At 45.2% G+C, this 16,167-nt stretch overlaps 1 protein-coding gene across 5 annotated transcripts in view; it reads right to left on the reverse strand.

Moving 5' to 3' along the window:
• Positions 1 to 656: 656 nt before the first annotated feature.
• IFNAR2 (interferon alpha and beta receptor subunit 2) overlaps positions 657 to 16,167 on the reverse strand; it is a 30,396-nt gene continuing 14,885 nt past the window's right edge. For all 5 annotated transcript variants that reach the window (XM_042903850.1, XM_042903851.1, XM_042903848.1 and 2 more), the window contains 4 exons: positions 15,013 to 15,173; positions 10,271 to 10,439; positions 6,105 to 6,235; positions 657 to 2,464 (listed from right to left, as the gene is read on the reverse strand). In XM_042903850.1, the coding sequence (XP_042759784.1) occupies positions 1,760 to 2,464; positions 6,105 to 6,235; positions 10,271 to 10,439; positions 15,013 to 15,173 (1,166 nt within the window). In that variant the 3' untranslated portion in view covers positions 657 to 1,759. The remainder of the gene's footprint in view (positions 2,465 to 6,104; positions 6,236 to 10,270; positions 10,440 to 15,012; positions 15,174 to 16,167) is intronic.

The raw sequence follows: 16,167 nt of genomic DNA on the forward strand, positions 1-16,167 counted from the left end.
ATTACTTTTGTTTTTGAGAAAGGGAGAGAGAGAGAGAGAGAGAGAGAGAGCACGCATGAGAGAAGGGGAGGGGCAGAGAGAAGGGAGAGAGAGAGAATCCTAAGGAGGCTCCCTGGCCGGCAATGGAACCAGACACCAGGCTCTATCCCTTAAAACATGAGATCATGACCTGAACCGAAATCAAGAGTTGGATGCTTAACTGACCAGGCTCCCCTCTGAGTTACTTTTGAGCAGTTACAAAAATATTCTCTTCAAAGTCCTTGAACTAGGACTCATAATTGTTGTTTTCCCCCTTTTGGATGGACCTAGCAGATCTGAGAAGCCTGCTCTTGGGGTGAGGGGAGTGGGATAGGAGGTCCCGCACAATTCATTCACCTTGGGGGCCTCTCAGGGTTGCAGCACCTTCACCGGAGTCTTCAATTCCTGCGTATTTTCTAGTTTTTAAAAAATGTTTATTTTTGAGAGAGAGAGGGGGGCAGGGAGGGAGAAGAGAGAGGGAGACACAGAATCTGAAGCAGGCTCCAGGCTCTGAGCTGTCAGCACAGAGCCTGACGCGGGGCTCGAACTCACAAACTGTGAGATCATGACCTGAGCTGAAGTCGGATGCCCAACCGACTGCGCCACCCCAGGTGCCCCAATTCTCGTGTATTTTCTACTATTTCTCCTAGCACCACAGGATCTTGGAGATTACCTAGTCCAATCCCCTTATTTCCTAAATGAAGAAACTGAGGCTCAGAGAGGCTCAGCAAAGTACCTGGGGTCACACAGTGAAATAGCAGCGTCAGACCTCGGAGTCCTAGTTCTTGTACTGTTCGCTACATGATGTTCTAGAACTTCTCTTCCCCTGCCCCCCCCCCCTCCTTCCACAGGAACTGTGGTCACACATAGGACAGTTGGAATCAGTGCACACAGCTCTTCTTAAATTGCTAAGTAGGACCTCCAGGAATTTTCTTTCATACCTTATTTCCTCTGAAGACCTTGAAACGATTTTGCATTTGTTCTCTCGCTTTTTTTTTTTTTTTTTTAATCTTAAAATTTGGCACTGAGATTCTATCCCTCTCCCTCAGGCAAATATTTCCTAGTAGTCACCTGCCTGACACTAGAGTTATTTCTGTGTGCGAATGTGTCCTCCTCATTCAAATTGAGGAGAGCTGAATTCTGAGTGTAGGTGACAGAATGTGACGTCGGGGAGGAGCCCAAGACTGGGCTCCACTTTCCCGACTTCCAACTCGGAACCCGTGCTTCTGTTTCTTTGTGGGTCCCCTTTCTTTCCTTCTGGTGGCCTTCCCTTCCTGCTTCTTCTCTGCTGGCCCCTTCCTTAAGCCTGCTGGACCCACCACTGCTGACTGTACCTGCTAGGAGCCCTGCTGAGTGTCTTCCTTTTCACTCTCCACTCCCACCCTGGCTAATTTCATTAACTTGCAGGGTCCTGGACCACCCACGAAAGATGCAGGGGACCCTGCTCCTTACTCTGGGAGACAGGATGCAGAACCATTATAAATGCGGGAGGGTGAAGGAAATGGACAGGACACTTTCCTTCAAAGTGCATCCCTTGGGACATGTAAACAATACACTGCAGGATAGGAGGGTCCCATGTGGCCGTCCTGGGAATCTGCATAGATGACGTCACCAGGAATCACCCAGCAGACTGCAGTCTCCAGCACCTTCCCTCCGACATCGCTGGCAGGCCCCGGAGGGGCTGGTGACCGTACGCGGAGGGAGAACCTCATCGGTCCTTGTTAATTAACTATCCTTGGGATCATCTCATTATATAACCATCTCTGATGTCCGCATCTGACTCGGAACTGTCACTTTTGTCAGAAAGAGCGTCTTCAGGCCACGGGCACTCTGCAGAGGGGCTGGCGAAGAGTGGCTGTGTCCCTTCCCCACTGGCTGCCAGAAAGCTTATTTCCGTTTCATCTGAATCCTCTAGGTTGGCTGTCTCTTCTAGAAAAGATGGTGACGTCGGGGGTACTTCTGAGTCGTCATCGGGGACCCTCACAAACACAGAGTTTAAATTTACATTGAAGGTAATTCTGTCCCCAGACTCCTCGGTGGAGCTGTCATCATCCTCGGAGACGGGGTCCTGTGGCAGCCTCCCTCTCTCCTTGTAGGCCCCACTCTTGCAGCATTCCGACTGCTCGGGGCTGGGCCACGCTGCCATCAGGCGCTCGGTGTCAGCCTCAGGTTCGGATTGATCCGGTTCCTCAGCGTCCGGCTGGATGCAGTCTTCCGAGGTGGCCGAGGAGGCGGAGGCCGGACCCAGAAGCCTGCCCGTTAGCCCGTGCATAGTATAACCACCTCCGCTTACTGGAGGGGCCACCTCCTCATTGCTGTCGCTCTCATCGTCGTAATTGTAATCCCACACTTTCTTCTTCCTGTTAACGTGAATCACCTCCACGAAAGCCACTGTTTCCAAGGGTGGCCTCTCGAGAAAGACCCAGGATGACAAGTTATTAAAATTCTTAAAAACAAGAGAGAGAGAGAGAGAATCAATTCTGAGTGTTTGCTCTTTATTTTTTGACATAATAAAACTCCGTGAGATGAACTGTTCAGTGACGAGGATGAGGAGGTGAGGCCAACGGCAAGAACAACAGCAGCTAACGGTTACACGGTGTTTCCCACCTGCCGGGCACTGGTCTCTGTGCCTCACTCGTGTCATCATTCGTTTTACCCTCACGGCCCTGCCACGAAGCGGGCTTACTATTCTTATCCCCATTTCACAGATGACAAAAATGAGGCAGAGAGGTTAAGAAACGTGCCCGGGGGGCACGAACACTGAGCGGCCGAGGCTGCCTGCGGCAGAGGCTACGTTCTGGCCTCCACTCCTTCCCGCGGGGCTCCCCTCACCGCTTCCTGCTGCTCAGGGGACTCCGGCCACTTAGATTCTGGATTGCCATCTAAATCTGTCCATTGAGATTCTCCTAGGGCGTGTCAGGGAACCGTGGGTGAGGAGAGACTCTGGGGAGCCCATTGTATCTGGGTCACAGCCCCCTGGACTGGAGGATCTTAAAGATGAAGAGGGGATCCTAAAAGAGTTGGGAGGGTTAGAGGAATGGCAAGACCGGAGCTCACTCTGTTCCAGCTCTCGGAAGAAAGCACCACCAGGACACCAGCCGAGCAGGGAGCTGTGGAGAACACAGGAGAACAAGGCTGAGTCTTGCCCCGTCGGTGGGTCTGTCTCTAGGTGGGGCGAACGAGGAGGTGGTCAGGAGACTCCTTTCAGAGACCTGGAATCGTCATCAGCACCATCTTCCTATTTTCCTAAGGCCTACTTGGGCTGCCCACTTGGGCAAACCTGCTCTTCCCCTACTCTACCCAAGCCAGGCGTAGGGACAGTTTTTCTGCTGGGTTGTTCGTCTTTTTTCCCACAGGATTCCTAGGGGCGCTTCACATCACCTGGATGCTAATTGTTTGCTGATTATTTATGTCACACGTGTTTTCCCCTAGCCCGTGGTTCACCATTTTACTCTCTTTGTGAGGACATTCGATGACAAGAAATTCTTAGTTTTAACGTAAGAAAACGTATCGATGTCGAGCCTCTATGGTGTCTGTTTTTTGCGTCTGAGAGAATCTTCCTTACCCCAAGGTCACATAGAATCTCCTACAGTGCCTTTCATAGGACAACCTTTAATATACCTGGAACTGGTATTTGTGTGTGGTGTGAGGTAAAGTTCCAAATGCATTTTCTCCCATATAGATACACTTATTGACCCAGCCAATCCTGTCCCCGTGGCAATATCATTAAACATGTTTCCATACGTGTGGGTCTGTTTCTGGGCTCCCTATTTGACCAAATCTTTGTTAATGTCTCTCAAGAAGCCATTTTCTCCACAAACGACCTGTAACATCCTCTGTTAGATTTATTCTTTAATGTTTTAAAAATATTTTTTTATTACTATTGCAATGGTATTTAAAATAAACTATATGATTCCACTTAACTGTACGATTTCAAGTTCAAAACCAGATAAAACTAATCTATGCTGTTAGTAATCAGGATAGTGGTTATCCTCGGTGGGGGTTAGTTACTCGAAGGTGGCAGGAGAGAGACTTCTGGAGAGGCTGATTATATTCTCTTTCTTGATTTAGGCATGAATTACATGGGTGCATTGAGTTTGCGAAAATTCACAGGGCTTTATACTACGAGTTGTGTACCTACTTAATTTCTTGGAAGTTGAAAAGCAGCTTCATGTTTGTTTTCTGATTATTGCTGGTGTATAAAACCTCAAGCATTTTTTATATTGACTATTTTGTATGTACCAACGTCACTAAACTTATTAATCCTAATCATTTATCTCTAGATTCATGTGAATTTTTTACTTTGCCAGCTATATCATCTATAAATTGTCACAGTCCCTACCCTTAGTCCTCAGACTTTAAGATCTAGGAGGGCAGAAGTTTTTGTTTGTTTTGTTCTTTTCTATATCCCCAGCACCTAGAACATGTAAACACATGGTAGGCACTCGGTAAATATTTGTTAAATCCAAAAAAAAAAAAAAAGAAAAAGAAAACTTTAACATCTGTTCTCGATGAAACACATATACACACAAATACACGAGGCCTAGAGTGTTCTGCTTTGCCATTCCTAGAGTTTTTACTTAAACACAGAGCAACAATTTTTCATGAAGAAGTATGAGAAAGCCACAAGAACAACGCGTCCTCTCAGTACTTGGGGTCAACACCATAACAGGCGTATTTATAATTGGTGTATAATTTGGACACGCCTTAGGGATGGGAGGAACCCCAGGGAGACCTGGCGCGGGGGGGGGGGGGGGGGGGGGGGGGGGGGGAGATCAGTAACCATTTTAGGTAAGTCAGGCAGAGAATTTATCTAGAAGGGAGTAGGTGTGGTAATAAGGACCTTTATATCTCAAGGCTACAGTGAGACATATCGGGGTAGGATTTGCCTAAGACCTCAAGGCCAAAGGAATAAATACTTGGCAGACAGGAAGAAGTGGATTAAGGCAGCGATAAGGCCGCAACTGACGGCTAACATAAAAGACTGAAAGATACGTTTACACTGAAGGATCAAAACTGTCCGTACGTGAAAGGCAGGGATCACAGTGCGGATGAAACCCAACACAGAGTCCTCTGCGTCTAAGGCGTCTAAGGCGGGGCCAAATGCGGGCTGGGTTCAAACACCCATTGTAATTAAAATCTCCCCAAGCACACTCACCACCCCCTAAACAGCCCCCAAACCCAACCCGAAGGAGTAAAAACACAAAGAAAAAGAATAGTACAATTTTATCAACTGGGGAGGAATATTTAAATGTGCAGTTGTTTATAAAAATGAGAAGAAAAAGATGAAATGAGTTTAGAGAAAAATAAGATATCTCTGAATGGAAACTGATAAAATGAATATAGGAAGACAGCAATGGGATGGAGAAAATGACAAATGAGGGGCAAATTAATTCTTTTATCTTTTTATAAGATAAATCTGGGGGTGCCTGGGTGGCTCAGTCGGTTGAGCGTCTGACTTCGGCTCAGGTCATGATATCGCTGGGTTTGAGAGTTCGAGCCCCACGTCGGGCTCTGTGCTAACAGCTCAGAGCCTGGAGCCTCCTTCAGATTCTGTGTCTCCTCCTCTCTCTGCTCCTGCGCCCCCCCCCCCCCATGCTCATGCTCTATCTCTTTCTGTCTCTCAATAATAAATAAACGTTAAAAAAAATTAAAAAAAAAAAAGATAAATCCACCTTGTGTATATGTTCCATTGAAGTAATCCAAATTGAAAGATAATCTTTATAAAATGTTAATGAAACATACTGCATTATTCATAAAGTCCGAAGAATAAAAAGGAAGGAAAAGAAAGGAAAAAGAAGTCAATTCGGATGGCCTACAGCGGGCAAATGATTAAGGGAAAAATAAGACATTAATAACAATGGGATACTATGTGACCATTAAAAGTAACACGTGGGCCAAATATAAACAGAAAGCATCAAATGTAAATCTATATTTATAGGGATGGAAAAGTCACCCAGAGTGATAATGCATCTTAGTGTTTTTAGAAAACGTTTTTTTTCCTTCTGTGAAAATAGTTAAGAATATAATAAAAATTCTTAAGTTATAAAATAAAGATAGAAATTAAAAAAAAAAAGACTACATACCAAAACTTTGGGGAAATCATTTCTTAAGCATATGTAACCAACCCGTTTCAGTATTAATATGGTGCTTATGAAGACAGCTGCTATTAAAAACATAACAATTATTCCTCCTATTTTGGCGGATTCTGATGACTCTGTTGATGAAAAATGAAATGACTTTATTTCAAAATAAATTCAATAAATTATCACAGATGAGTGGAATAAGATATCAAAGAACAACAAACTTGGGAAAAACTATTGTTAACAGACGAAAGAGTGAAAGTAATCCAAGCATACATATTCTTAAATGATGAAAATGGCAGATTTATTTTTAAAAGTGAAATCTCTTCCAGTTTATAATGATGTTTTATGACTGCCCCATGCAATACAGTAGCCATCAGCCATATGTGACTACTTAAATTTAAATCATCAAAATAAAAAAAAAAAAAACCTGTTTCTCATTCATACTGGCCATATCTCAAAGGCTCAAGAGCCACCTGTTAATACGGTTAAAAAGAAAACTCAAGGCCCAAAAAGGAGTCATTTTATGCCTGGCCCACATCACCAAACTGTAATCTTCACTGGTCATTCTGGAATTTCCAACTCGGCACCATGAGGTAATCCACCTAATATAATAAGATCCTTTTGTCCCTCAAAGGGAGGTGACCTCACCTGAAAATAATCCTATTTTTGGTCTGACTTCCGCGTTCGGCCCTTAAAAACATTTCTCTTTCTGCAGCCCTCTGGAGCTCCTTTATACAGATGGGACGCTGCTCAACGCACAAATCGTTCAATAAAGCTAATTAGCTCTTCAAAATGGACTCGAAAGTTTGTGATTGAACAGTAGACATGACGGGCAGAAAGAAGTGGAGGAGGGGAGTTTGTCTGAGGAAAACAGCTGGGTTATTCTGAGGCTGGACTTTGGCCACACCAGGGCTCTACAGAGACCACTTTGTCCTACTGAGTGCCCCTCGAGCTTCTTGTCAAAATTCCTTTTGGAGAATTGCAACCTTCTGACGGCAAGTAGCTTTTTAAGTTTTGTTTTTCGGTCTCTCTATTGCGATGTAAGTTTCACGTGGTCAGGAAGTGTTATTTTTATTTGTTTTGTTCACTGCTGTTTCCCCAACATCTACAAGAGAATCCAGCAGACAGTGGGGCCCCAATAAATATTTGTCAAATGGACGGGCACAGCTTTCCCTCAGGGCCTTAGCAAAAGAACCAACCGGTTAATTTGGGACTTGACCAAAGGGGAGACCTTTCTCTCAATCTCTGGGCTAAACTCCCCCCATACGAGTGATGCCCTAAGCTCGTGGTATTCACCACTGAGTCTGAGGAAGTTAACGCTGGTCCCAGGTTGTCTTTCAAGCCCTGCCCCCCCCCCGCCATCCTAACCTGTCTGGTTCCCAAGTTGGGCCAGTTGAAGGTAGTTCAGATGGCAAATCTGGACAGTGAGGAGTCCACATTATGTGAACCTGCTTGGTCCCTGAGTTTCAGACAATAAGAATTGAGACATCAAATATTTGGATAGCGAGGGGTACCTGTCCTTTCACTGTCTGGGGCAATGATACAAGAAGGGAGGCTGACTTCATGTGCAAATGATGTGTTCACACCACGTAAAGATGAAATGACACGACGTCGTGCTATTGCATGACTCTTTCTCGGCAGGGGAAACAGAAAAGGCAGGGCAAAAACTGAGTAATCACAGCGCATGTCAGCCTCCAGGGAACGTGTGCCTTTGGTCAGTCTTACATTCATCTTCCAAGTGGGGGCTGAGTGTTAGCCAACCATCGTCTGTCACGTCACGTTACTAATCTGAGTTTTTATTGCTGCTGTTGTGATTTACGATAAAAAATATTTACTTATTTGGTCTTTGTCCCCGGTTCCTGCAGGGCATAGAGCTCTGAGACCCCTGACAACTTTGCCCTGCATGTGAAGTGGTGGTGGAGACAGTCTTGTGGGACTGAGCCCCGAACACCAGGTAGACAGTGCCAGACTTGAGTTAAATTGCAGGACCCCGAGCTGGTGTGGGAGAATTGCTTGGTGTAGGGGAAAAGCCCCTCACCGGAGGAAGTACAGAAGTATTCCATGAGGAGACGAGAAAATAGTTCTCTATTCAGCTGGCTTTGCAGTTTCGTTTGTTTGTAAGATCGTTGTCTAATAATAATAATAACAATATAAATATAGTAACAACAGTACGAAAAATAAAATAATAATAATACAAATCTGGTCTTTGCCCCTGGTTCTTGGCACAGACCATTAAAAACCCTTGGAATTTCCTGAGCGACAGGAGTGTCTTTGGGGGACCATACCTGAGTTTATGCTAATGAACCAAGGGAGGGTGTTGGATAGCTCCAGGAAGGGGGCTGGTCACCAGAAAAACCAACCTGGTGTTTAGAGAGTAGGAACGGCTGGCTGGCCTCTGACTGTTGGGGAGGGGGGAGGGCTGGGGATGGGAGTTCAATCACTAGTGGATGACGATTTCATGATTCATGCCTGTGTAATAAAACCCAGTATAAACTCTTGGACAGCAAGGCTTGGGGAGATTCGGGGTCAGGGAACACACGGACGTATTGGGAGGGTGGTGCACCCTGACTCCATGGGGACAGAAGCTCCTGCACTCGGGACCCTTCCAGACTCTGTGCCTCTGCATCTGGCCGTTCATTGTATTCTTATGATAAAACAGTAATCCTGGGGCACCTGGGTGGCTCAGCCAGTTAAGTGTCAGACTGGCTCAGGCCATGATCTCATGGCTCGTGATTTCAAGCCCCACCTTGGGCTGTCTGCTGTTAGTGTGGAGCCTGCTTGGGATTCTCCCTCTCTCTCTGCCCCTCCCTTGCTCACGCTCTGTCTTTCTCTCTCTCTCAAAAATAAATAAACGTTAAAAAAAAAAAGTAATCCTAAGTATAGTGCTTCCCGAGTCCCATGAGTCCTGGTGAGTTATTAATCTGCAGGGGGAGTGTGGGACCCTCTGAATTTGTAGTTAGAGTGCACAGAAGTTTGGACGGCCAGACTTGCAGCTGGTACCCGAAGAGGGGGCAGCCTTGAGTCTGAGCCCCTTAACCTGTGGGGCCTGCTAACTCCAGAGAGCGTCAGAAAGGAATCAAATCACTGGACACCTGGCTGGTGTTGGAGAATTGGTATTAGGGCATACGTATGTAGATTTGTTTGGGGTTCCCATTTTCCTAAGAGCTACAGGCATAAGGAATTTATAGGCAAGTTCAGGTTTGCCCATATTTGACCGACCCTACACTAATGATTCAAGCTAATGCCTTTTTCCTTTAAAGATACTTGAAAGGAGCTACTTTTTCCTTTAAAATCGCTCCGGGCGTCGTTGGACCCTGCGGAACACGGGAGAGTCAAATCACACTGAGCATCTCCAAGCACTAGGTGCCAGGCCTGTGTCCACTGAATCCCCAAGGAAGCCACACCATTGCGGTTGCTTTCTTCTGTCCCACCTGATCTTGTCTGTACTCTGGCAAGTGAGACCATTAAAGAAACTCTCGTCGGGGTTGGGAAATTCAGAAAGGCTTCTTTGGTGGAGATTTTCACTTTTGGCAAAACAATTAGGGGCCTCGTCACTTCCCAAGCAAATAATCAGCAACAAACGTCCCTAAGCCTGACTGTTCTCACTGCAGATTTCTCCACTCAGAGGAAGGTTCGGGGACTAGGCTGTTTCCCGTTCTGATGCCTTCACAACAGAAGGACTTTTTAGTCTTCGTGAGGGACTAGGTCATACGCACTGGTGAGGTTCCCTTCCATCTACAAGCTATAGCGAACTTTCCTGCAAGCTGGCCACGTCCGTGGGCCACACCCCACATCCATAATTTGACCCTCTGATACCTGTGCGTGCAATTGGTCCCGGTAACCCTGCCTCCTGCAGCAGCTAGCTTGAATAATGGCCAACCCAAGGGCACCCAGAACTGAATTCGATCCCGACTCCCTGAGCTAAACTAGAAGCGTTGCCACTTCAGAGGATCTGACTTTATAAAGACAGACACCTGATTGTCCCTCTGCTATGGCAACTTAAAAGTGACTTCACCGCATAGTAGAGACTGACCAACAGAAAGCATCTCTGTGATGGGCTTTTCGTGGAAGGAATACCTTCAGGGCTCCACGACTTTCAGATTCTTTTCATTAACCAGGTTTTCCCTCGGAGTGAAAGCAGAACATGAATTTTCAAACACTTATACCTGTTTCCTGTCCAGGTTGAAGGAAGGTACATTTGACTGGAGATCTATTTATTGCTCCCATATCTTTAGACTTAAAATAGACAGATACACAGTAGTTTGTGTTTGGAATCAGCTTGTCGATGACATAAGTGACATTTCCAATGATGTTTCCATTTAGCTTGGGGTGATGCTGTAAAAAAGAAGCAAAAAAATCAGGAAGGCTTTGAGTGAGAATTTCATTTGCAGGCAGGCCCTTCAAGCCTCCTTGGGGATTTGTCCTCAGATCTTAAATGGGGATAGAAAGATCTCAGGCTTGAAAAGAAAAAGTATTTTTAAGTCATCTGGGGCCAGCAGTTTAGCACAAAACTAGATGCACATTTTTAAACCATGAAATCTAGTCTAGCAACTGCACTCTATAACGAGTAGAAAAAGTTTCAATGAGGAATAAAAGTTTCCATGATGTTTGGGCACCTGGGTGGCTCAGTTGGTTAAAGGGTTGAGAGATCCACACTGAGCATGGTCTCCTGGAGATTCTCTCTCTCTCTCTCTCTCTCTCTCTCCCTCTGCCCCTCTCTCCCACTTGTGCTCTCTCTCTCAGGCAAATAAAATGAAAAAAAAGAAAAAAAAAGAAAAAAATGTTTCCATGATGTCATTTTTACAAGATTATTTTGTCATGCATTAAGATAATCTTGCAAAACTAAGAACATAAAAAAGTGAGATTATCTTTTTTCATTAATGATATGTGTCTACTCTTCAGGAAGTGCCTTCATACATATTAACGAACGTGATTATGAAAACAGTCCACAGAGTTGCAATGATCTCCATTCTCCAGATGAGGAAACTACCACTCAGGGTGGTTAAGTAACTTTCCAAGGCCACACAGCATGGCTGTGGCAGAACTGTGGCTGATGTCTAATTCCTCATCTTCTCCCTTTAGACACCTTGCCCCTTCTGTTCCTAGGTAGTTCTGTTCCATTTTGGAATTAGAGAGATGATACGAAGTTTCTTTCAAGAAAAACAACTTCGGGGCACCTGGGTGTCTCAGTCGGTTGAGCGTCCGACTTCGGCTCAGGTCACGATCTCGCAGTTTGTGAGTTCGAGCCCCGCATCGGGCTCCGTGCTGACAGCTCAGGGCCTGGAGCCCTGCTTCGGATTCTGTGTCTCCCTCCCCTCAGCTCTTCCCCTGCTCACGCTCTGTCTCTCTCTCAAAATAAATAAAGATTAAAAAAAAAATTAAAAAAAAAGAAAAACTTCTGTGTGAAGTTTTATGGTTTTCAAAATACTAACAGTTCTACGAATCAGGATTTTCCAGCAGTTCATATACGGCCTTCTGTAATAATGTTTTTCTGCAAATTTCTACTTGGAAGGAGGAAGAATTGAAAGAAAGAAAGAAAGAAAGAAAGAAAGAAAGAAAGAAAGAAAGAAAGAAAGAAAGAAAGAAGGAAAGAAAGAAGGAAAGAAATAAAGAGAAAGAAAGCTCTAACAAATTAAACTCTCATGCAGTGCCAATAAGCAGTGAAGAAGAAAAAGAGGGCAGAAATAGAAACAGTGTCACAGAGGGAAGGCTCTTGCCTCCAAGAGAAATAGCCAAAAGTAGCTGAGAATCAGACTATCTGGGTTTCACACCTGGTGTTGCCATTGTGTGATGTTGATGAAGTCTGCCATACTTACTTCCTGTTTCACCAGGCAAACAGAAGCTCGCCTGAGTATTTTGCCCCCCGCCCCCGCACTCGCCTTGGATGCACAGTCCCTGCTCTGCACCAAGGTCAATCCCTTCTTGTGCTTATGAGATTCCATCCCTCCTCACTTCCTCAAGCACATGGTCCAGCAATCCCTTTGGAACATCCCATCTGCATATGAACATGCTGTAACTTCTTCCATTTTCTTTTTCTTTATTTTATTTTGAGAGAGAGAGAGAGAGAGAGAGAGAGAGAGAGAGGGGGGATCTTAAGCAGGCTCCACACCCAGCATGCGGCCCGATACGGGGTTCGAACTCACAACTGTGAGATCATGATCTGAGCTGAAATCAAGAGTTGAATCACCCAGGCACCCCATAAGTTCTTCCATCTTAAAATGTCCCTCTTATGGGGCACCTGGGTGACTCAGTTGGTGAAGTGTCTGACTCTTGATTTTTTTGGTTTGGGCCATGATCTCATGGTTCATGTTCCAGCCCCGACTCAGGCTTTGTGTGCTGATAGTGCAGAGCCTGCTTGGGATTCTCCCTTTCCCCTGCTCTCTGCCCCTCCCTCATTCTCTCTCTCTCTCTCTCTCTCTCAAAATAAATAAACTTAAAAATAAAATAAAGTAAAATAAAATCCCTCTCTCTTGACCCCAGCTTCCCCTAGAGCTACCACAGAGTATCTCTCCTCTTTACAGAAAAACTCCTTAGAAGAATTAGTTCTCCTCACTGTCTCTAATTTCTCTCTTCCTTCTCTTTCTGGAATCCATTCTTACCAGGTGCTCACCCCATCACTCCACTGAGATCACTCTTATCAAGGTCACCAGGACTTCCATGTTGCTAAATCCAATACCCAATCCATAGGCCTCATCTAACGTGTCCCATTTATAGCATTTGATTCAGTAGATCACTTTCTCCTTCTGGAACTTTCTTCTCTCAGCTACCAGGACATCATTTTCACCTAGTTGTTCTCCGACCATGCTGGTTGCTCCTTCCCAGTCTCTCTCTCTCTTTTTTAAGGTTTTATTTTTAAGTAACCTCCACACCCAACGTGGGGCTTGAACTCACAACAACCCCTAGATCAAGAGTTGCACACTGTACTGACTGAGCCAGCCAGGCACCCCTGTAGCCTCTTTTGCCGGTTCCTCATTTGCCAGATCTCTCTATTTTGGGCTTCTGGGGCTCTGACTTTGGACGTCCTCTTTCCTCTCTGCATATCCACTTCCGGGTGATCTCACCTTGTCTCAAGGTATCAATACGCACCAAGAAGCCAACGACTCCCCAGGACGTCTCTCCAGCGAGGAGCTCTCCCCTGAACTCCAGACTCAGAGCATCCAACTCCTGCTCACTATATCCTCCTGGATGCCTTATTGGCACCTCAAACTTAATATATCCAGATCCAAGCTACTGATATCCAATTATCCACCTCCTCCATCCGTAATCTTCCCCATTTAAAATTTTTTTAAATTTATTTTTGAGACCGAGAGAAAGAGAGAGAGAGAAAGAAAGAGTGAGAGTGTGTGAATGGGGGAGGAGCAGGGGGAGAGGGAGTCGAAGTTGGATGCTCAACCGAGACACCCAGGTGCCCCTGTAATCTTCCCCATTTTAATTAATGGAAACTCCAGCCATCCAGACGCTCTGGTCTCTTTCTTCACCCCATGGCACATCCAACCCATCCAAAAATACTGTCAGCTCCACTTGCAAGATATATGCAGAATTTAACCACTTCTCATTACCGCCAAGTGGTCCAAGCCACCACCATCTGTCACCTGGATTACACCAGTAGTCTCTTCTTTTTTTCTTGGTCTAATTTAATCTAATGATTACTTTTCTTGGGGCGCCTGGGTGGCTCAGTCGGTTGAGCTTCCGATTTCGGCTCAGGTCATGATCTCACGGTCCGTGAGTTTGAGCCCCGTGTCGGGCTCTGTGCTGACAGCTCAGAGCCCGGAGCCCGCTTCGGATTCTGTGTCTCCCTCTCTCTCTGACCCTCCCCCGTTCATGCTCTGTCTCTGTCTCAAAAATCAATAAACGTTAAAAAAAATAAATAAAGATTACTTTTCTTTAATGAAGAAGATCCTTATTAACCGTCATTTTCCTCTCATGGTGTTGTCAATATCCTAATACCCATAGCTTTCTTATTTTAAAAATAATAATCTCAAACAGAGTTAGTAGCTCACGGGTTGAATATCAATGAGATGTGACTGGTTTATGATATTTAAAGAAGCTTCGTACAGTCTCTGAGCTACATAAGCTGATTTTCCCCTCTGTTATTTTCATTTTGTTTTGATTAGGGCGTTGATTATATCCAGGTAGATATTACAGCGAAAATTGTAATTTGCCATTTCCTACTAAGCAATTACCATCTCCACAGCCTCTTAACTGGTCTCCCAACCTCCACCTTTGGCTCCTGTGGTTTATTCTCAATACACCAGCCAGGATGCCCTGTTGAAGCCTCCGGACCTTCAGCAGCTTCATGATACTTCAAAGCCTCAGACCCACAAAGCCCAACAAGATTGGGCCCCACTGGTTCCCTGATCTCACCTCCTTCTAGTCTCCTGTCCCAGTTACTCCATACCAGCTCCCTGCCCTGATTCTCCAATCTACTGGGTCCACTCCAGCCTCAGGACCTCTGCTTCCTGTGCCCTCTGCCTGACACGCCCCTGCCCCTGGTGACTTGTGGGCTGGTACTTGCAAGGGTTTCTAATCGGCAAAGGGCTATGCACATGTCAGCTGCTGTTCCGGGAGGGCCCACTTCCACTCATCCCAGCACCCTGGAATTTCGCCCTAGTGCGCTGAAATTAGCCTGTTCTCTTTGTCCACACCACATTCCTTCCCTGTGTGCCCCTCGATGTTGCGCATGTGGCCTCTTCTTTGAAAGAAGACCACACTGCTAGGCTAAGTCAACGTATTTCCACAATGAATGAACTATAGAGACTTCTTTGCTTAAAGTCAGACCCCGCGGATTCAGACCCTTGAGGCTCAACTGCTCAAATCATTACAAATGTCTTTTTCCTTGTTTTGTTTTGTTTTTAAGAAGACGGTCAAATATATTCACTGCCAGCTCAGAACTGTTTCAGCCACTCACCTTCTTAACAATCTTCCCTGACTGTTCTTCGATGACGAGCGGTAAGTAATACTGTAAGATCTCGCCATTCAGTATCTTGGGAATGACTGGTGGAAATTTCACTATTACGTTGATGTGGTTGGTAGAGCCAACAATATCAAAGTCCGGTGGTTCCAAAGACACTGTGGAGAAAACGAAACCAGAAACACACCCCAATGATGTCAGCCAATGACTGCATCGCAGCAACGCTCCCGTGGCTGTAATACAACCTGACCTCTTGACAACCATCTTCTCTCTAACCTACGGTCTTAGGTGAGGCATGGGTTTTATTCTTTTTTTTTTTTTTTTATTGGTGAAAAACTGAGACTAAAAGCGATGTGATTTCCTTACTATTACCACAAGAAACGGAGGTCCCAGGATGGAAGTCAGGCCTTTCGTAATTTTCAGCCTGTATTCTAAACAAAATGACTTCTTATCATATCACAGTAACAATGATACCCAACCATTGGAGAAATATCAGAAAATACAGTAGGCAAGTGTCCCTGAATGTGGTTAATCGTGTTTTGTCTATATCGTATCAGCGTAAATATATACACACACGTATATAAACTGAACTAGTGCATACACACACACACACACACACACACACACACAATCTCATCTAAAATTAAATCATTCTTACCTATAGCTTTGCATGGTATATATTTCACTTAACTCAATTCACAAACATATCCATGCATATTTGTCTACATCACGGGGTGGAAAATGGGCCTGTGGGCTGGAGTTTTGCACAGCCTGCCAGTTCAGAATGGTTTTTATATTTTAAAGGGTTGTGGGGCACCTGGGTGGCTTCGTTGGTTAAGCCTAACTCTTGATTTTGGCTCAGGTCATGATCTCACGAGCCATGAGTTTGGGAGCCCCAGCACTGGGCTCCATGCTGACGGCGTGGAGCCTACTGGGGATTCTCTCTCTCCCCCTTTCTCTCTTCCCATCAGCTGCTTGCTCTCTCTCTCTCTCTCTCTCAAAATAAATAAATAAATAAATAAATAAATAAATAAACTTACAAAATAATAAAAGGGTTGTAAAACAACTGAAGAAGGACAGCTGATATGGTGTATGATATGTGGCCCATAAAGTCTAAAGTATTTCTTTTCTGGCCTTTACAGAAAGTTGGCT

This window comes from Panthera leo, chromosome C2, assembly GCF_018350215.1.
Source record: "Panthera leo isolate Ple1 chromosome C2, P.leo_Ple1_pat1.1, whole genome shotgun sequence".
In the NCBI taxonomy this organism is placed as follows: Eukaryota; Metazoa; Chordata; class Mammalia; order Carnivora; family Felidae; genus Panthera; species Panthera leo.